Source organism: Nothoprocta perdicaria, unplaced genomic scaffold (genome assembly GCF_003342845.1).
Source record: "Nothoprocta perdicaria isolate Ctin4 unplaced genomic scaffold, notPer1 scaffold_22, whole genome shotgun sequence".
Taxonomy (NCBI): domain Eukaryota; kingdom Metazoa; phylum Chordata; class Aves; order Tinamiformes; family Tinamidae; genus Nothoprocta; species Nothoprocta perdicaria.
This window is the reverse complement of record NW_020455415.1, coordinates 1,161,470-1,181,998: the sequence shown is the minus strand read 5'-3', so window position 1 is coordinate 1,181,998 and position 20,529 is coordinate 1,161,470. Positions and strand designations below refer to the sequence as shown.

Sequence of the window (20,529 nt, the reverse complement as noted above, 5' to 3'; positions counted from 1 at the left end):
GCGTGTCCTGCTTTTCTGCCTTCATCTCGGGTTTGTGTCTGTAACAGAGGTTGGTTTTTGTGGGCAGAGGCCTGCGTGACAGAGCGACGATGCTGCAGGTCCCCAGCAGTCTGTGCAGCTTTTGTCCACGCTTGGGTACAGTTGCAGAAATGATGCTGATGCTTTTCCTCCCTGTCCTTTGTCCTGTCTCCCTGCCAAGCACAGCTCTCCTAGCCGAGCATCACGAGGGTGACGTGGAGAGGCCCGAGGATGGCCCCAACGTGCCCACGCCAGGGAATTTTGTCTYTGCTCCTCCTTCCTTCAGCACTTTTCCAAGTTACTGGACACGGCAAAAAGACCTGAGTGGTGTGAAGTGATTGTGGTTGCCGGACCTGCTTTTCTAGTGCTAGAGAAGAATAGATAGAAAAAAACATGAATGTAGAGCCTAAGCCCCTACCTTACCTGGCTTATCCCTTCCTGGGGCTCTTACCCTTCCTTCGCCGGCCTCTGCTTTGAGCTTTCGCTTCAAAAGGACCCAAAATTCTGTCACAGCTGCCAGATGTCACCTACTTATATTTGAATTCATGCAAAGCATCATGTAAAGCATCAGACTTCATTCACTTTAGTCAAAACCAAATGTMGGCTCGGGAAGAGCTCGATCTCACATCCATGGAAGCCAAAGGAAACTCCTTCCGGGATTTCCTCGGTGGTCTCTCTTGTCTGTTTTCTTGTCTTTAGTGCTTTCCTGGGCTGTACAAGAGCAGGAATTGGAAAAGTGTTTGGCCTCGGGGTGCCCATTCCCCAAGAAATCCGCAGGGGTTCCCTAGCTGCTGCAGCGGAGCCGCGTTAGGCTGGGACTCCCCTTGGGCTGTTGTAGCAGCATCGCCCTGCAYGGAGATGGTTCTGCAAGCCCAGGGTGTAGGAAGCTCAAGGAAGTTGAGCAAAGATCCTCCTACGGCCATTGCAAAACTGTGGTTAGGCTTTTTATGGGCTGTTTTAATCATGTTCTCAGAAAATTGTGTGTTCATCAACTGTGCTTGTTTCTAGCTGGGGTATRCATGTCACAGGGTCTGTATGAGCCTTACCTGCAGTTCCTGGATTAATGCTAATTCTCACCTTTCTATCCACCTGCTTTGGAAGTTGGGGGCCCTGGGAAGCGTGCTGGGCTTCCCCTCCTCGCGTGCCTGGTGGCAGCGCTGCTCCGGTGGCTGTTGGTGCCCTGCAGCGGGGAGCTGCAGCCGAGCACTGGCCTTGGGGCTCTCGGTCGGGGTTAGACCAGCAGCAGAAAAACACCAGGAACTGGCCAGGTTGCAGAGCTGTGTTTTTCTTATTAGGCTGTTGCAAGTAGCGTTTGACTACGCTTTTTTTATGCCGGGTGTCAAACACGAGCCCTTGTGCTTGACCGCAAATCCGTCCCTGTCGTAGGAGGGTAGGAGGGCACCARCTCCCCAGTGTTTCCACAAAGATATTTCCACAGAGAAGCAAAAGATGGGGTAGAACCAGTAACCTTTTAATAGGCTATTGCAGGTGCTTGTGGAGGACACAGCGCTGGGAGTTGGGGGCATTGCAGAGCACAAGCGAGGCCCTCGATTCAGGGAAGACCCTGCCCGGAGCTGCAGTCGGAGGCTGCCTGGGAGGATGTGCTTGGCGAGGCCRCACGGCCCTTCTTGATACACTGATGGAGCAGGGAGGATCCTTATTAAATTTGCAGGGTGTTCTGGGCWGGGAGGAACTGCAGGCACTTTATAGAACTAGGTCTGGAGATGCGGGTAATCATGACAGATTGGAAAAATAGTCTGGAAAAAAAAAAGAAAAAGAGATGCAAGTTAATAGAAACAATATGAAACGTTGCACTTGGGCAAAAAATCCTATGTGGTGCAGGGTGTAGCAGTAGCTTTGGAAAATGGACCTGGGATCACAAGTTGAAAGGGAATCAGCAGCATTTAAGCTGCTGTGAGGAAAGAAAATGTCCTGCAGATGACACTGCTGCTTATCCGTTCCTGTACGACGAGGGAAATGATCTTCCTGTTTCGCTTAGCAGCACAGAAGTATTAGAGCACTGCGCCTGGTGCCATGAACACAGAGAGGGGTGGATGTGATCTTGAAATATGGATTGTTGCTGCTGTGAAGAGGAAGGGAGTAACTATCATGCTGGCCCCCTGGGGTAAGGCTGGAAATGTTAGGCCTCAGTATTGGAGTGGCAAAATGAGAGTGGAGCATGAGGCAGGGCAGGTGAGCTGGAGTGCTTGGCCTGGGGAGATGAGCTGGCCTGTGCAAATACTGGGCATGGTGAGAATGGCTGGAGGGACCCCTGTGAGCCTAGTGCTGGTCTCTCCCATTTCACTAGACTCTTCTCATCCTGCTCKCTAGGATCTATGGAGAGAGCCCAGCAGCCCTCCGTGCCGTCCCATTTATGGGGAAGGGCACTTTGCACATAGCTCCATTGAAAGCCTCTCTGAAAGCCCTGAGCTGCTGCGCTGCTCCGGGCAGGAGGGCCCTGCTCGTGGCCCAGGGTGCCAGGACTGATGCTCAAGGTGGGCTGCAAGGTTCTGCTTCTCGCAGACCCAAAGGCCGCAGCCGAGCTTCAACTTTCCATTAGACCCCAGAAGGGAACTGCAGGTTAGGTCTGTTCTGAAGCACTCGTTAAGCTGCAGAGTGCGAGAGCTTGGCTGCAGGAACACGATCGGGAGCCCTAACGCTTGTTAACAGTCATGCTGACTTGTCGGCTCTGGCCTSCGTGTTTCCCAGTGCCCCTGGAAAATGGGCAGTTTCCAGGCTGTTTGATGCTGAGGAAGGCGTTGCTGGGTGGCAGCCTCTGCTGTTGTGTCCCTGTCACCGCTGCGGCTGCTGATCCCCCGCGCTGGGCGAGGAGCCCCAGCCAGGACAAGGTCTCCTCTGTGCCGAGCTGGATGGCCAGCAGAAGGTTTCGTGTCGCGRCGTCGGAGCCGTAGGCGCTGGGTGAGCAGGGCCAGGGCTTCTGTGAATGCGCCTGCCCACAGAGATCCTCTGGGGGCAAAAACTGCTGCTTCATGCAGGGAAAAGTTATGTAGACAAGCTGTGTCGGAGCCTGGTTTTGTGCAAAACATAGAAATCCTTTCCTGCCTGGTCTCCTTTCATTCCCTTTCCTGTCACTCACTGCACGTGTTGGCGGTGTCTGTGGCAAAGGCAGCTCAGTCAGGACCCAAATCTGCAGCAGCCTCTGCTGCGCCAGGAGCCCCGTGAGCTTAAAGGTTTCATGTGGGAACTGCTGGTAAGTGACAGGACATTTAGTGCAGACACGGAAACCAGGAACACGTGTCTGCCCCGGAGCCCCTCACTGGCACCCAGGACTAAAGAGAGCAGCCAAACTGGGGAGCGACCCCGGGGCGAGYGTGGGCCTCGGGGTGGCGGTTTGGCAGCGTGGGCTGGGTGGCTTTGGCAGCAGCGAGAGGAGAATTTGCCTGTTCTCTGCAGCGAGGCTGGTACCGGCCATTCGTCCCTCCAAGCGAGGATGCCCGGACAAGGTGCAGCCCCCAAGATCGCAAGTGGTTGGGTGCCCAGCGGTTTTTGTCCCGGGTTTAAGCGCATTGTCACCAGCATTGCCTGTGGAGTGGGGGGCTCTGTCACCCTGGGACAAGCTGTGGCCATGGCACTAACGCTGGCCATTGCCGCATACGCTGTCGCAGCGGTGCTGGGCTGGCAGTGCCAAGTCAGGCCATGCCAGCAGCCTGGCCATAAGGGGGCACATGGAAGAAGCGGGGGAAGCTGCTCTCTGTGGTGAGGAGCAGATCGCGTGGTCCGAGCCCTCATGATCCCCTTTCTACACAGCACCTGGGCTACTGCTTCCCTGGCACYCTTTCTTGGGGGCTTTTCTGCTCCCATGCAGGGTGCTGAGAGCCTTGCGCTGAGTTTCCACGTGCTGCAGGCACAGTCGGTCCCTGCAGCCAGCATCAGGGGGGAAGGTGCCCCTCTGAACATGAGGAGCCCGAGTCCTGTTGTAATTTTTCCGTCATTTTGTTCCTAGGCCACTCTGTTCAGGGGGTGGAGTTGTCCTTATCTGGCCCCAACGCAATATCCCCACAGCAGATTTGCTCCCAGTTCCCCGTTGTCTTCCCTGCTGCTCTGCAGCTGGTGCGGGCAAGTGAGTAACGGCCCTTCCTCAGCCTTCTGGCTTCTTCCAGAGAGCTGGAATGGCCCTTGAGGAGCCTGTGCTCTGCTGAGAAGCATTGAGAGCTGCAGGCTTTGTGGCAGTGGGTGAGGAGATGACACCTGCAGTGTGAGGCTTCAGTGGGTGCTGAGGTGGCCCTCGCTTTGGAGTGAGACAGGGACGGGTGTCTGGCTGCCACGTGTCCAAACGGCATCCCTGGGGCTGAGAACAGATCATGCTGTTTCAGCCACGTCATCAGCTCCAAGAAGTCACTGTCGGAGGGATGAAGAACTCGCCGCGATGCTGGAGCAGGAAGCCCTTCAGCTGCCCTTTCCAGCCTTAACGGTGAAGCAGAGCAGTTGATGGTGCTCAGGGTGAAAATGATGCCTAGGAGGAACTAGGCTGGGCATTTTTATGTGGGTGCCGTGGTGATTCAGCAGTGATTCATTTAGTCTTATGGGAGCAGTGACAGGCGGGAATGACAGCGGTGCCTGTTCCCAAAGCCTCGGCTCTGCAGAGCTCACTGCCGGCAAACGTGGCCTCACCGGTAGCACCCTGTGTTGGCGCAAGGTTTCTGCTCCAAGCTCTGCGTGCAGAAGCAGGGCCTCATGCTTAACATTGTTTTGTTGGTAATAAAACATTCTGCTTTTAGACTGAAATTAAATCAACTCTATTTTGAGGAACAAAAAAAGCAGAACAAACCTTCAGCTCACGCTGGGGTTGCCGGTATCGGGGACGTGCAGCGTTTCACCTGGAACCGTCGAGTCCTTTCCAAGCTGMGGTAGGCCCTGCAAGGACTGTTTGCAAAAGTGGGTGCACTTCTTTTTTTTCATCCTCTCCATTCCTGCAGAGTGAAAACATCTCTGCAGGATTTATTCCAAACTTGGTAGAAAYGAGCAGTTTCCCAAGTCAAGGCCCTTGTGCCAAGTCTCAGGCAGGAGGAATTTCGAGGGCTGATGCCTGAGCCCCGGAAGGCAGGAGCTGGGAATAGAGGAGCCTCCTGGCCAGGAGGGGACACGGGGAGGCTGCCACACTCCAGCCGTGCTCCAATCCTAGTCTCTGTTTGTCTGGTCCCGGGCAGTGACACAGGACAGTCTGGTCCTACGTGGCTGCAAAGGCCTCAGCTTCCCATGTGCGAGTCCCCCATGCAGTGGGCTCAGGGACATGGGTATAGGGGGTTTCATGAGGAGAAATAGCTCCATTTGGGAAACTGAACTTGGGACTGTCTGAAATCATCTTGAACTGTGTGGCTCCTGCCCCAGCAGGTTTAGCCCCTTAGTTCTCGCATTTGATTATTTACCTAAATAACAGGGGGAGCCAGGAGKTTGCGGATGAGCTGGGTCTCTTTATGCCTCTGTTTCTTGAAAAGTGGATGTACCCCCACTGAGCAAGAGAGACTATTTTTACAAAGAGTTGCTTAATCTTAGTAGTGACAGAACTTGTTCCCCGTTTCATTTTCAGCAGACTGCTGGTGGTCTATTCTGCCAGGGACCATCTGCACGCACCATTAAAGCAAGGAATAGCTCGTAGATGGTGTTTGGAAGTGGTTGTCTCGGGTTATTTGAGGAGATCTGAGAGATTAAGGAGCTTCTGATCGGGAGTCATTGGCTTCCCCACTGCTAATGTTTGTAAAAGAAAAAGAAAAAGGAAAGAAAAAAGCAGCTGGCAGCGAAGTGGGGTATTGTGACTCCTGACAAATGAAACCGCAAGGGGAAATTCCTCGTTTTAACTCTTCTCCGGGCACTGGCGCTCGGCGGCGTTTTGCTGCACGTGCGCGCTGAAGGTCACAGGTCCTTCCTTAGAGACGCTGTCCTGCGCTGCTCCCGAGGGGGTGGAGGCCGCTCTGCCTCTTGCTGTCTGGTTGTCAGGCCAATTAAGTGGTTTTGCGCTGGGCGGGAGGCGAAAAACCCACAGAAAGAAGAAAATTGAGGATTTGTTGCTCTTGCCGGCACTGCTGCTGCTCACCAGCTTCTTAGAATACTGTTATTTGTGCTAGGTTTTGATTTCAGCAGCAATCCTGTAATCTGCAGAAAGCCTTAGCTTTTGGGGGGTTAGCCTGGTAGAGTTCGGTCTATTATGGCAGGAAAGGTTGTGTTTTTTCTTCATGTAAGTATTGCACTGCTTTAGAAAAATCACAAAAGAGGCACAGTAGCTACTGAAATGCCTCCGCCTTGATGATTGTGGTGCTACACTAACCCAAACAATCCTTAATTACGTTTTTCTGGCTGCCCTGCATGTTATGTTTGCTGAAATGCCATTTCATTATGTATTAATTAGGGTTTTTTGTTTTTTCTTTTTAGGGCCGATGTACCCGAGAGAACTGCAAATACCTTCATCCTCCCCCGCACTTAAAAACACAACTTGAGATAAACGGACGCAACAACCTGATCCAGCAGAAGACGGCGGCAGCCATGTTCGCCCAGCAGATGCAGTTCATGCTCCCGGGCGCGCAGCTACAGCCCATCGTGAGTCGCAGCCACCAACTGTCCCCACGCTGGCCCAGGTTTCCTCCCCGTTTGCTCACAGAAGCCCTGGTCCTTGCTGCTGCGCCGGGCACARGGTGTCTGTGTGGCCTGAGTGCATCTAAGCGTTGCAGCAGGCCTGGGTTTTGGCTCAGCCTAACCTAGGCTGTGGTGTTGCAGTCTGTAAGCAGCAGGCTGTGCTACCCCTGTATGTTCATGCGAATTGTTCTCCTCTTTTCCCTGTGACAATTAACCAGGGGCAGGTTTCAAGGCCACGGAGTTTATTACTGTGTGTCCCCAACACCCCGAGGTCCCTGAAGCTGAGGCCCAGGCTATATCTGATCTGTTGTGGAGTTGTGGGAGTCTCCTTCTCTGGAGGTCTTCCAAACCCACTCGGATGCTACCCTGTTCTCTGGGTGTCCCTGTGGAGCAGGGGGGTTGGACTAGATGCTCTCTAGAGGCCTCTTCCAGCCTCAGCCATCCTGGGATTCTGTGATTTGCTTTTCTTCAGGCAGGTTAGGAAAGCCCCAGGGAGACGGGTGTTTGCAGAGCAGGTGGTTCAGACCTTGGCTGCCGGTCTCTGCTGTAGTCCGTTGGTGAATGCAGCTTTCCAGGCTGCAGTGCCCCGTTCCCGCCGGGAGGGCCTGGCTGGTCTCTGCTGCTGAGGTATCTAGGGGGTAGTGCCATTTGTCTGCTGGCTGTTGCTGTGTGTATTATAAGGAAACATCAGAGGCTTGGAAAGAGCTCCTTGGTGCTGACACATAAATAGGCAGCATGCTTTTAACCGTGAGCCTAATTAGGAATTCTCCAGCAAATGAAGGGTTTTTCCTTAGGGTAAGATGCTCAGGGCTGGGTGTCTTCCCGGCAGTAGCGTGGCCTCGATGTGCAGTGGTTGGGGATGCTCCCTGAGCTGTGCYGGGCAGCAGCCCTCCCTAGGTGACTAGGACGCGTTTCTGCAGCCTGAGGACGTGAGGCTGAGCCAGCTTGTGCTTGGCTTTCCTCCCCAAAGGTGCTTTCGGGCCGTGCCCTCGAGCTCTAGCAAGCTCGGGCACCCCTGCTTCATCCCCAAGAGACACCAGGGGAGTTTTTCCGCTCGCTGGGGGTGGCTGAGCTGCCTGGTGTCCCCACGTTGCTGCCGAGGGGACGGGTTGCTCCCTCTTTGGTGGTGCTCCCCGATTGCTGTCGGGGAACAGAGCAGGCAGCCTCTAGCCATCTTGCACGTACTAACAGATGTGTCTTCTCCTGCACGTGTGTTAGGGAAATGCTGTTTGTTCTTCCCATTTCAAAGATGGAAGGTGAGGCAGGAAGAGAAAGCGGGCTGCAGAAAGCCTAGGATTGCCCTGAGTGTTAAACTTGGATCCACTGTAATCTTTGTACTCCCTTTTGTGAAGTTTCCCTTTCACGAAAGTACATGCATAGGAAAAGGAAATCCTGGATTCCCACAGAATGATGGAACTGTTTCCCAGCCCTGTATCGAAAGCAAACCTTTCTGAAGGGGGAGTTTCTCTGTGGGGAATTACCTGGATGCCCTTCTGTTGCCTGTGCAAAATATCTTTGGGATTTCCTCTCTGGAAAGTTCCCATCTTCCCACTTTGCAATCTTGCAGACCCAGTTCATTTCTGCAGCAATTTCACTGCTGCCTTTTAAATTGCCTCTGAGACCGACTGTTTATTTGCCTGGTTGATGCTTTCATTTTGGAGGTAACCTTATCAGATGAGAAAGGTCCCCGGGTTCCAAATTGTGCCGGGGGGTAGACGAGGGTAAAAAGGAAAAAGAAAAAAAATTGCTCTGCMGTGACTGCTCCCTCTCCCCTTTCCCACACTTGCTCAGAGTAAGCGAGCCCCTGTGTTAATTCCTGCTGCCCGACTTGTTCCACACCAATTTCAGGACAAACAAGAGGTTGCTCTTTCAGCTGCCTTTGATTTCCTGACGATGCTGCCAGGGGAAGCGGGCGCTGAGGAGGGTTTTTTGCTGCCTCCCCGAGCAGGGTGGGGCTTCCTCCTGGCTACGCATGAAATTCTTCAAAGCACCAAGTATTATATCAGATGCAGCAGCAGAACTAATCCCCCGCGATCAGCAAACTGATCAACGGGATGTCTGCTTAATTGGGACGCCTGCCAGAGACGTGATTTGGGGCAGCGTGTTTAATAGCTCCAAACAATAGCTGCTGGCTTAGGCGTTTTCAAGTGCGTTTTCACCCGGAAAGCAGCCGTGTAAAAAGAGCCCCCGATGTAACGGCCTTTGACCACACAATGCAGCCGCCGCCGGGTCCTGGTGCCGCCGCTGCTGACGCGCAGCAAACGCTAATCCTGGTGCTGAGGCCGCAGGGAGAGGCCGCCGAGGCCTCCTGGGTGGATGTGGTGCTCGCGGGAGCTGCATCCCGCGCAYGCTGAAGTCTCCGGCTGCTCCCTGATGCTGCTCTTAGGCGTCCGTGCAAAGCTGAGAATCACACAGGTGTCTGATGCAAGGTTTTTCAAACAGAATGCTTCATATAACACTTTAAAACAAGCGAGACAGGGCATGGAGCGGAGCATTTACTCAACATGGTGTCTCTGAGGGACCTTGGGGAGATCATGCAGGTGCCAAGTTAAGTGACTGTAGGAAAGTTTTAACATGGATTTGGATTTGTGAAGGTCGCTGTCAGCTTTGGCCAAGCTAGGGTCTTAAACTGGAAGCCCTCTGGGCCTTCTCTGCCTCTCTGTCTTGCTTAGAAGTTGGATACAAATCTGCTTGGGGTGGCAGAGCTGGGCGCTCCCGCCAGGAGGGGGAATCATCCTTATCAGTGTCCGGCGTCTTGGTGCAGGCCCTGCCAGCCGCAGGAGTCACCTTCCCGGTGCCCCCGAGGGCAGCCCGGGCCTCCGCCAGCCCTACCCTGGTGGCCACCCTGGGTTGGGCCCTGCAGCTCTTTTAGGGGGGCTTTAACTTCAGTGTTCACTTTACCACCAGCCCCGCTTGTGTGCTGTCCACGGGCAGCTTCTTCACAGTGTCTCCTTTCCGCATCCAGCTCAACAGCATCTCTGCGTTGAGATCTGAGCCTCTCTGCYAGGCCTCTATATTCTGGCTTTTCCCTTTTCCAGAGTCTGCAGCAACTCASTCGACGCTTTCCGCCTTGAGACGGCGCTTGAGCTGTATTGGGCAAAATACCAGGCGTTTCCCTGCGTTTCTCCTCGCACCCGTTCTGTGTTTCTTCTGTAGCTTTAACAGGATTTCTGCTAGGCAAACTGGATGCAACCTCCAGCTTGTTAACAAAATCAGCTGTCCTCGTGGAGTCAGTCCAAAGGCCCAGGTTATGTCACCCGTAGTGACAGATGCCCCTGCTTGGGCCTGGCCTTTCTCTGTGCTCACACCCTCCAACCAACAGCTCCTGTGCCCCCAGTCTGGGGAGGGATCAAAGTGAACCAGCCAGACGACTGCTCAGCAGAGCCCTTGGCTACCTGCCACTGCTGACGTGTTCTTCTCACTTTTTCACTTATTTTTCCCTCCTCTGTTGGACTTCTTTTACTTTTGGCACTGGTGAGTCCCACCTCTCGTGCATGCTCGCGGTCGCGATTTGCTCAGAGAGGTTTTCARATTTTCAAACTTCTTTCCCCATGTGTGTCAGTGGACAGCTCAGAAGGAGTGTTTGTGTCCTGCTCTTCCGTCATTCCCCTCGTAGCCTCCTGCCCAACAGCCTCTTGGCTTCTCTCTTTTCTTAGGACCAATTTAATATCTGTAAACCAGTCCTGTGGACTCTTACCAGTCTGAACGCTCTACCTCTATTTTTTAACCAGTTTCTGTTTGCTCAGGAGCTCCTGGTAGTGTCTGCACGTGTATTAAAAGCTAATAAAATAAAAGGTAGTMTGCCAGGAAATCTCTCCCCACATTTCCTGAATTTGCAGATGCCTTATGGAGTGCAGCAGAGGGTAAACAGTGCTGATGATTGGGCTGCTTTTTCCTAAAGCATGCGGGGCTTTGCACAGATAACAGGCTTCTAAGGCTCCTTGGGGAGAGGATTGGCTCAGTTTGCAGACATGGAGCTAGGACAGCACTAATCCTGTTGCCTCCAAGAAATTCCCTCTTTCTTCAGCCTGTGTCCTGTGCCTGGGAGCCCTGTGGTTCCGGGGATGCTCCCGTGGACTCTCGGTTAATAGATGAGTCCGTTCCCCGTGTGTGTCTGTGGCTCTGGGCCGTGCTCTGAGCCCGCTGCTGCCTGTGTCGTTGCAGTGAAGCCCGGGAGTGTGGGCAGAGAGTGTGAGCACTGAGGCCGGGCAGTTGGGATCATGAGCACTTCAGTGCTTGCAGCTCATGGACTTATTTTTATAGTGGCAGTTGGCTGGGGCCTTTGATGGTCTTCAGGGCAATCTCTGGGTTTTGGTCTGCTCGGAGTCAGGGCTTTCAGCCTGCTCTTCAAGAGCTCCTCGTGGTGCTGCCTTTAGTGCTAATGACTTATTTGGAGCTGTGTCTTTGTTTTGCACTGCAGCTTTTTCCTCCCAGCAGGCCGGGAGCAGCCCTGCATCAGCCCTGRTTGGCGATCTGCTGAACAGAGGACTCCAGAGCACACAGGCAAAATAACATTGATCTCTTAAACAGGTTCCCTGGCCAGATGCAATCACAGCAGATGGATGGGAGATACATTGTGGAGGAATAAAACTGCTGTTCTTAGTAGAAATTAGAGTYGGTTCTGCCTGCGAGGAAGGAGCGCACTAGAACTCCCGCGGGACAGGCCTGGCACTGGGGACCTGCACAGATGTAAGGGGAGGAAAGATTTGGCTGGCAGCTTCCTTATTACTGGTGCTGATGTATGAGCCAGGCTGGGTTTCCTAATCCAAGGCAGGCAGGCAGGGCTGGCACTGAGCTCAGCCCATCTTTTCACTTCACTAGACACAATAAATACGGAGCKTTGACTGCCAGCTTAGAAAGGAGCAGTTTGCAGTGGATTTACTGCACCTCTGGCTTAGAGACCCAATGCTTTTAGACCTAACAAAGTCAGCTCAGTCTCTGGCTTTGCATCTGGGTTACCAGAGCCCTCCCACAGCTGGTTTTCCTTCTGCTTTTTTTGGGAAGGGCAGGACAGCCCGCGTGCCCCTCTGCAGGACTGCGCCGTCCCTTGGAGGAGGGTAGATCCTGCTCCTCGCGTGCTCTTTGTGGCCCTCGTTCCTCCACCACCGCCMGCGCGTGGCCCTCTCCGGGTCGGGTTCAGAGCTGTTGGCTTCTGCTGCTTTCCCATCTGTGCCCTCAGGAGAGGGGTCTTGGAGATGGGGCCATGTTTTGAGAGCCAGGATCTGGCTCCCAGTTCCTAGGATTGGGTTAGCTGCATGTCCTCTCCATGTGAATGTTTCGCCTTCCCTCCTACATCTTTCCAGTTAATTCACCCAGGATAAGCCATTAGGATCCCGAACCTCCCTTGCTGACCCCAGCCCCTTCCTGGGCAGCAGGAAGGGCAGCTCTCCTCCATCTCGGAAGCCAGGGCTCCAGGAGCTAAATCCTGGGATTGACTCCTGGTTTTGTGCGAGCTCAGACAGGAGGAACTGCCCTAAAATCATCTGGAAGATTGTCCCACCTGGGAACACAGCAGGTCTGTGCCACCCTGCTGTGGCCAGCGCACCTGGCGCACTGAGTGCTGGAGAAGCAGAGGGTAAATGGGCCCAGGCGCTTGTGCAAACCACACGTGCCACAAGGTTTGGGCAATCATGGGTGCAGGAAACAAGTGCTGACAGCGTCAGGCTCCAGCATAGCCCTGGGCAGACTGGCCAGGCCAGAGAAGTTCCTTAAAATAGAATTAACAGTGGCAATGATGACAGAAGTTCAGCAGATGCCACTGTAATTTCTAGTGCTCCCACAAAAGAACATAGTCTAATGGCTGTCTTCTCRCCAAAATGTTCAGGGAGCTGCTGTATTTGAAGACACTTAAAGAGCTTTTTAGCAGCAAAAAGCTGTAATGTGTCTGGGAGCTGCAGAGAATTGAGCGAGAGAAGMAAGTGATTTGATAAAGGGCCGTGGACTGGAGGAACTCTGAGTTTAATGGGTAGAGTCTCCCATCAGTTGAACAGGGGCTTGATTTGGGCTCAAAAGAAGGAAAATTGAAAATCTCTCCAGAGAGAGGATTATTTGGATCTGCCAGACTTAAAGCACAGAGCTGCACTGCTTCAGGAGGCTGCGCCTGATCATTGTGGAGGGGAAAATAGGCTGGAAGTGACCCGTTGTCCCGGGGCTGCCTGCTGTCACTGGCCCAGGGAAGGGAAGGGAGACTCAGTTAGCTGAGACACATTAGGACRGTTGATTCATTCCAGCTGTCACGAGCAAGGTGTTCCCTAGGATAGGAGCGCGCTGGAATGTGGATCTTCCCGCTAAATGGGAAAACAGAAACAAGGGTAAGGTGATGGACAAGGCCAAGGGACCCCACGAGACTGTTTTGTAGCAGYATTTGCATTCACTGCCCAGGGGAGGTTGCAGGCACTTAGGGCTGAATCATTCACACCCTGGTGARGGATGTGACCTAAACGGTGACCTGAAGGGGACAGAAAAAGAAGGAAAATGGGGGTAGGTCACGGGCTGCCTCCTGCCTGGGCCAATGCTGGTGCTGGATGGAGGGCTCCCTTGCAGGCTCTGGCCTCCTAGTTGGACACAGCGGGATTTTGCCTCAGCTGCAATTACTTTCCTTGCCCCAAATATGCCTCAGCTCTGGTGCTTTAAAGCTTATCAAGCTCCCTGACTCTACGGGCGGTTTGTAGGCTTAAAACGTCACACTTAACTTATTTGTTTTGTGTGATCTTGGCCTGAGAGAATGGAAACTCTTATCAGAGCAACGTTGCTGGAGAAATTCAGGCAGGGGAAGCTGCTCTGGCCACCTGGATTCTAGCTCTGCTATTCTTACAGGTCCTGCCTCAGGCTGTTTAGTGATCAGAAACAGCCTCAGTCTCTGTGGACCTGTTTTCTCTGACTCCTTATGCAGGCATCACTGCTCGTGGTGTTGCTGGGTCCTCGGCTTCATCGTGGCCTCCCTGCAGAAGCCACCTTGCCAGGTAGCCACAGAGCCTCTCTGGCCTTGCCAAGGCTGGGAGGGTCACGACACCAGTGTCTTCTTGCTGCCATTTAGAGTACAGGCTTAGGGATTTCTCRGGGAAAAAAACAATCGCTTTTGCCTGGAGGCTGCCAGCTCTGATAGGAAGCAGAGATGTGCAGAAGAGCAGACACTATRTCCTGGTAGGGACACCCCACCTGACTTCAAATGAGCTCATTTGCCTACAGGAGCCTGTCTCGCCACCACAGCGTGAAGCCCAGCGTGAACTCAGAGTAAATTCAACCCTTTAGCTCTCGAGGTTGCCTGTTCCCAGGTGCTGAAACCTGCTTCCCTTCAGCTTGAGGGCTCTGAGCAGCACTGCAGCAGAGAYGTAAAGAAGCGGAGATGTTTGTTTGGGGAGGAGGGGCCTGTTTAATTGGGGCCTGCCCTAATTGTTGGCAAGAGGTCCTTAATTGTGTCGTTAAGCTATGAAGATCATCAATATGCTTTGATCTGACAAATAAAGATGCCTTGTGTTGAGGATGAGTCACAATTCTGTGAGTCAGGAGAGACTAATGGACTGCAAGTAAATGGCAATAAATGAATAGATTGGAAAGCAGAGCATTTTTTGATGTTACTAATCAAATTGCCTAAAAGGATTGAAGTGCTACAAGGCTTTGACTGGGTAATCCAAGGCAGAGCTTTTTACTAATATTTTGTTTTCTCTCTTTCTATCCACAGACAACGTTTCCTGTGACTCCATCGCTTGCAACAAGCCCCACGATGGCTTTTAGTCCCTACCTGAGTCATGTTTCCCCTGGGATGGGCTTGGTTCCTGCAGAGCTTTTACCAAATACTCCTGTCCTGGTTTCCGGGAATCCTACTGTTACAGTACCAGGAGGCTCTGCCGGACAGAAACTGATGCGTACAGATAAACTGGAGGTATTTGGCTGTCTGATGCAATATTGCTGAAGTGAATGACTGGGGCCTTTGGGTCCAAACCGTTGTGCTCTGCTACAATAACCTCCTGATTCAGGAGACAGTGCAGAGATTAACTTGCAGCTTTCCTAATACAGAACTGCTGCTCTCTGCACATCCAGGCGCTCATGTGGGGCTTGATCCCACCTCCTTTGAAGCCCCTGGAAGTTGGGGAGCATTCAGGCATCAGAGCAGGACTGGGGTGCATTGTTTTCCATGTAGAATCTATTTGCAACGCTTAAAAAATGCCAGTGGATTGCCTGCCCTTTCCCTGGGCTGAGTGGGAGACATTCTGGAATAAGAACAAGAGGGTGGAAGTAACAAACACTGCCCTTGTCTCGAGCCAGGCTCGTCGAGTTTTTGCAGAGAGCTTCAGGCACTGCATTGTTAGAAGAGCCGGGAGCGGAGCGTCGGGGTCCGGGTCACACAGGGGACGAAGCGTAATAACAAATAAGGGCCGTGATTCCGAATGTCATCTGCTCCCCTCCCAAACTCCCCACCAGTCGGCTCCGCTCACTGGGACTCGGTGGTGAAGGGGTTGTAGATGTTTGGGAGCCCTCAACAGAGGCTCTGCAGGAAGCAAGGGCTGAGGGCCTGAACTCAGAGGCTCCTGCAGGTATAAATTACAACACAGGAAGGCGGCAGCGATGGGTGTAATTTCGCAGTGTATTGTTTAATATAACACACACTTTACGTTGTCGCTCCCCCTTCCACGCCGCCTCMCCTCTCCCCACACAAGCAGACTGCTACGTAGTGCTTTGTGATCGACACCTCCAGCTACAACCTCAGCAATTTTTCTCGGTTCCTGAAACGAGGGAACCTTAAGCTCCATTTTGCAAAACTTTGTTCTCTGCCTTTGATGCTCCAGAGCTGATAACTCCCAAGGAGCTGCAAGGTCTCTGTACAGCTAGCAATTTTGGTAATGGCAACGAGCACAATGTTGGCTTTTAGAGTACAGTGATCAAGCACACTGCCAAGTAACCCTGGGTCAGAGTTTTGTTACAGAAGTCAATCGGGCCATCTACATGAGAGAGCCTCCTCGTGTTTAATAACAGAATGCATGGATAAGTTTAGTGCAGCCAGCTGTACTGATATGTTGTGTTGAAAGTGCTGAAATTTTATGTCTGCTCAACAATGTGACTTTCTTTTAAGGTTTGTCGAGAGTTTCAACGTGGAAATTGTACACGTGGTGAGAACGATTGCCGCTATGCTCACCCCATAGATATTGCAATGATAGACACAAATGAAAACACTGTTACAGTTTGCATGGATTACATCAAAGGTCGATGCTCTAGGGAGAAATGCAAGTACTTTCATCCCCCTGCACACCTGCAAGCCAAAATCAAGGCAGCTCAACACCAGGTGAACCAGACAGCTGCAGCTGCAATGGTAAGGATGCTCTTCTCCAACTGCAGTCCGAATCGCTCAGAGATTTGATGTGTGTCAYGTGCGGAAAAGTAACTCGGGGTGTTTTGTGAGTGGCTGAGTGAATTGCCAAGCACGTGTGCRGTGTGAATGACTTCCTTGCATCTTTCCTGTGTGCTCAGCGTGCCACGAGATGCTGAGCGACATGGCAGCTCTCACCAGTTAGGGACACACTGGCAGGTCCTCTGATTTTCTGACCTGAGTCACGAGGTGGCATGTTCAGCAGCACCTAAACCAAGTGCSGTCCGTGGCTAAGCCCTCGGTGTCAGTTTAGCTTCCTTGAGGCACCAGGAAAGCAACTAACGCCCATCTCGTAACACCCTTTCGTGGGGAGATCCTGGCCTGTCGAAATCAGCAGAGGAATTTCTGCTGACTTCAAAGCAGACAAGATACCGACTGTTCCAGCCGAGCAAGCTGAGAATTCCTGGGCCCAATCCCTTTGCTTACTGAAATGACAGAAGTCTCAAACCAAGGATGAGTTACTACATCTCTGTGACGCTTAGGAACCGTCAGACAAGGCTCCAGCTGCATTTTAATTTGAGTGGTGTCTTCTTACCCTCCTGTAGCTGGGGCAAGAACTCTAAAAACGCATCAAAGACCTAAAAGTATGGATCAGGTTTCCAGCTGCAGCAAATGGCTGCCATTCTATTGACTGCAGTTTAATGGCTCCTATTTAGTCCAGCTGGGAATAAGCTTCCCACAGTACATTAGAGAAACCTAATTGCAGAGCTTAAATTGTCCAGAGTGGGCAGGATGCTGGCCATAACGAGCAGATTGTCCGCAGCAAAGAGGGCCAAGTGCAGGTCGAGGGAGGTGAGTCTGCCCCCCTTAGCTGCATCCAACGCTGGGCTTCCCACATCCCAGTGTGGGATGTGGATGTCCTGGGGACAGTCCAGGGTGGGTGATGAAGAGAGAGGAGGATCTGATGTATGGAGAGAGGCTGAGAGTGGGCACTGTGCAACCCCGAGGAGGCTCAGGGAGGTTTATCCGGGTGCGCTAAGTGCCTGATGGGTGGGTATGAAGAAGACGGAGCTGGGCTCTTGTCAGTGGTATCCAGTGAAAGGATGGGAGGTGATGGAGATAAATTAAGATCGAGTAARTTCCACTTAAATATAAGAGAAAAAAAACCACAAAGCTCTTTTACAGTGGAGGTATTTGAAGCCTGGAGCAGGTTGCCCAGAGGCTGTGGGACTTCGATCCATGCGGAATCTGAGTGGACACAGCCCTGTGCAGCCTGCTCTACCTGACCATGTCCAGAGTGGGAGGTTGGGCCAGACAACCTCCAAAGGCCTCTCCAGTCTCATCTCCTCTGTCACTCTTTGACTAGCTAATATTGAAAAGGTTCTTGCCTCCTTTTTCATGTAGAAATAAAGCTAGCAAAGTTTCCCTGAACAGCTTTTTTCACAGACAGTAAGAAGGATTGGTTTTTATCAGGGTGAAGCACAGTGCAAAGATGGGAAGACTATAAAAAATAAGCAACTGCTATCTTGGTAACATCAGTATTACCTGGGAAGTAGCTTGAAGAGCCAAATGTATTGCAGTGTTCATTTGTCTTGGATCATTTATTTGTTAAATTCCTAACTATTTTCCTTATTGCTGAAACAACAACTATTGAAAAAGATTGAGCTGAAATGAAATGAAATTCTCATGTTCTTAACAACTGAAGTTTTACTTTTTTGCTAATTATCTAGGACACTGTTACTTAACCAAAGCCAATACATGTTTTATTCATGCTTCTGGCTTCTCTTAAAAATGTAATTAACCTTATTTGTATGCTGTTAACTAGAACCTTTAAAATATTTATTGGTGATTTGTTGCATCACACTGCTTCCAAAACAGCTTACATTATTCATTGCCTTTTCAAGGTTTGATGCATTTACTGTACCTGTTGAGGGCTAAGGCTTTAGGAAAGGGAAGGATGGTGCGCAGTCATCTTGCATCCAGAAACAGGTGCCTCGCAAACTGCTGTGCTAAGCCCTTCTGAAATAGATTGGGAGTTGCTGCAAGTCTAAATTCAGAGGATACCTCTGGGGGACCCAATCCTGCAGGAACTTCACACCTCGTAGCAGCTCTCCTTGCTCCTGCCTGCCTCGGGTCTGTGCAACACATGAACAGGGTCATGCTCAGTCCCCAGTTCAGGCTCCCACTTGAGGTGCCCTCCAACTTCCCATCTTCACCCGTGGTGCTTTCCTTGCCCTGAGCTCTCCCCAGCCTCTGCAGAGTTAGCAGGCATCCTAGATGGGCATCTCTAGAGCCTGTACCCCTCCTGATACCTAAAAACAACTGATGCTGATAGCTAAAAACAACTAAGGCAAAAGAGGTCACGCAGACACCCCATGTTGTGCATGCTTCGTCTTTTGATATATTGTATAATGCATTCATTTTTTTTTATTTTTTTTTCTCTTCACCTCCCCACATTGTCGCTCTCTTGACACCTCTGCTTGCTGTTTCCGTTACTGTGCTTGACTCCCCTCCCCGGCCCATTGCCATCATGTGCTCGCTGCCTGCTAATTAAGACTCAGCCAGCTGTCAGATCACTGAAGCGACCGCTCGAGGCCACCTGTGACCTGGTACTTGGACCTTTCGCCTTCTCGCTTTGCACGTAACCATCGTAGCTGCACGAATGCCTTGCCCGCCTGCTCTGCTGCGCTCGCGCCCGYGGAGACTGCCCATCCTGCACAGAAATGTTGGGGGCTGTTCACACATACCAGGTTGAGCTCCCYGTGCCAGCTGGGAGCCCTCTGCGCTCTCCTTCACGGAGCCTGTATGAGTTAYGGAGGACACACTGATCCTGGGGTCTTGGTCAGCTCCCTGTTTTGGGGTATTTTTGCAGGCAGCAGGAACTCGGGTTGCACGGTGTGGTGCTTCTGTGAGGGGTTAGCTTCAYAGCTCTGCAATGTGCCACGTGTCCCGAGGAAACGGGAGGCATTGGACAGATCCCGCTCCTGCTGCTAAAGCCTGGGCCGCTTTTCAGGATATGCCTGGCGGCGTTGTGCCCGTCTTGCCCTTCCAGAAGGTGCTCGGAGCTTAGGTATGGCCCAAATCCTGGCCCTCACTGGTGCTGCCTGTCCCTGGTGCTGGCRAGAAGAGCCAGGAGAGGGTTAAGCAGCAAGGGCAGTGATTAGCGCTGGGACCTGAGGCAGCTGCAAGGCAGGAGTGGATCCCAAGGTCTGTAAGGTGAGGACACTGCGGTCCCATCTGGCCAGCGTTTCTCCCCTGAGATCCCAGTGGCAAAGGGAGCAGCAAGGAGACCTCCCTCTAGGCTGCCTTTTGCTTCAGCCACAGGCACAGGAGCTGCTCTGCAGCGTTTGTCTGCAAGCTCTGCWTGTATGAGCTGCCCTTGATTGTGTCCCAAGTCCCACTCTACATATTGAGCTGTCTTCATGGCRCAAACCATGCTCCCAGCCTGCCGGCTGTCCTGGCTCTGTCCTGCACGATCCCTTCCCCTTGCAGCTCCCACCTGCAGTGAATATTCCTCTCAGACACTGAGGGAGTGTTGGCTCAGGTCAGGGGAGCTTTTACTCATTTTATTTTGCATTACTTTGCTTTATTTTTCAGAATAGAGATATTAAAATGTCCATTTAGACTCTCTTTGGGGCAAAAGGGGTAAAAGAAGGGTTTGGCCAGAGGCAAAATCCCGTCAGCAGCGCTGCAGGACGGCAGGTTGACTTCCCCATGGAGCTTCAGCACTGGGATATCTGTCGCCTTAGGGGCTGGCTTGGGCCAGCAGCCCGACCTTACACGTGTGACCAGCAGCCTCTCCATGGCACTTGTTGCTGGCACCAGCCCTGCCGGTGACACATGCAGGGCCTGGGCACCCCTTCCAAAGGGCCCCTAGGGCATCGGGGCTGCTTGAGAAGGGGAGAGCCTTTTAGCTCCCCCAGGGCTATAGCCKGAAAGGGTGAAGTTATTTTTAATAGTCTTCCTGCTCTGGGCCACCTGAATGTCTGCAGCCACGTTTTGGGGCTGGATCCTTCCCTCCTCCTGGTGCTGCCAGGCGACAGGGGCGACTTTGGACCTCTCTAATGTGGCTCTGTTTGTTGGCACTTGGGCTGAAGCAGCAAGTCCCATGCGGTCCCAGCCCCCTCTGCTAGGTGCTGTGTAAGCACCGAGTGGAAGTGTGGGCTGCTCCCAGGAGATAGGGATCTAAATGGAATTTCGAGGAGCAATTAAACTGTTTGCTGCAAGATTTAATCCAGTTCCTGTCTTGCAAAAAATAACAAGAGGGGGTTAAGCAGCACATGGGAAACTTTGACTTAGGCATGCGTTGCATTTTTATCTGTCATTTGTGCTGAAAGATTTCCTTCCCTGCCTGGCAGGGAAGTGGCACAAATATCTTTGCTCATATATCCAGCAGGAATGTGGCTTTCCCAGCCCTAAAATTGGAGGCTGCTTGGCATTTTTGGAGTGGGAATTTTTCAGTGGGATTAGGCTGGACTATCACTTGGATATTGAATAGCAAAAAACACCAGCTGCTTTTTTTGGTTTTCTTTTTCTTTTTCTTTTTCTTTTTCTTTTTCTTTTTCTTTTTCTTTTTCTTTTTCTTTTTCTTTTTCTTTTTCTTTTTCTTTTTCTTTTTC

General features: G+C 52.1%; 1 protein-coding gene across 4 annotated transcripts in view; it reads left to right on the top strand.

Annotated features, from left to right (window-relative positions):
- The window catches only part of MBNL3 (muscleblind like splicing regulator 3), a 55,134-nt gene that overhangs the window by 14,882 nt on the left and 19,723 nt on the right, over positions 1-20,529 (top strand). For 2 of the 4 annotated variants that reach the window (XR_003249335.1, XM_026039087.1), the window contains exons 2-5: positions 6,406-6,570; positions 14,288-14,488; positions 15,677-15,913; positions 18,466-18,519. Coding sequence is in view for 2 of the 4 variants with exons in the window: in XM_026039087.1 (XP_025894872.1) it covers positions 6,406-6,570; positions 14,288-14,488; positions 15,677-15,913; positions 18,466-18,519 (657 nt within the window). In the remaining 2 variants the exon portion in view is untranslated. The remainder of the gene's footprint in view (positions 1-6,405; positions 6,571-14,287; positions 14,489-15,676; positions 15,914-18,465; positions 18,520-20,529) is intronic. The other 2 variants (XR_003249336.1, XM_026039088.1) reach the window with 1 other exon arrangement.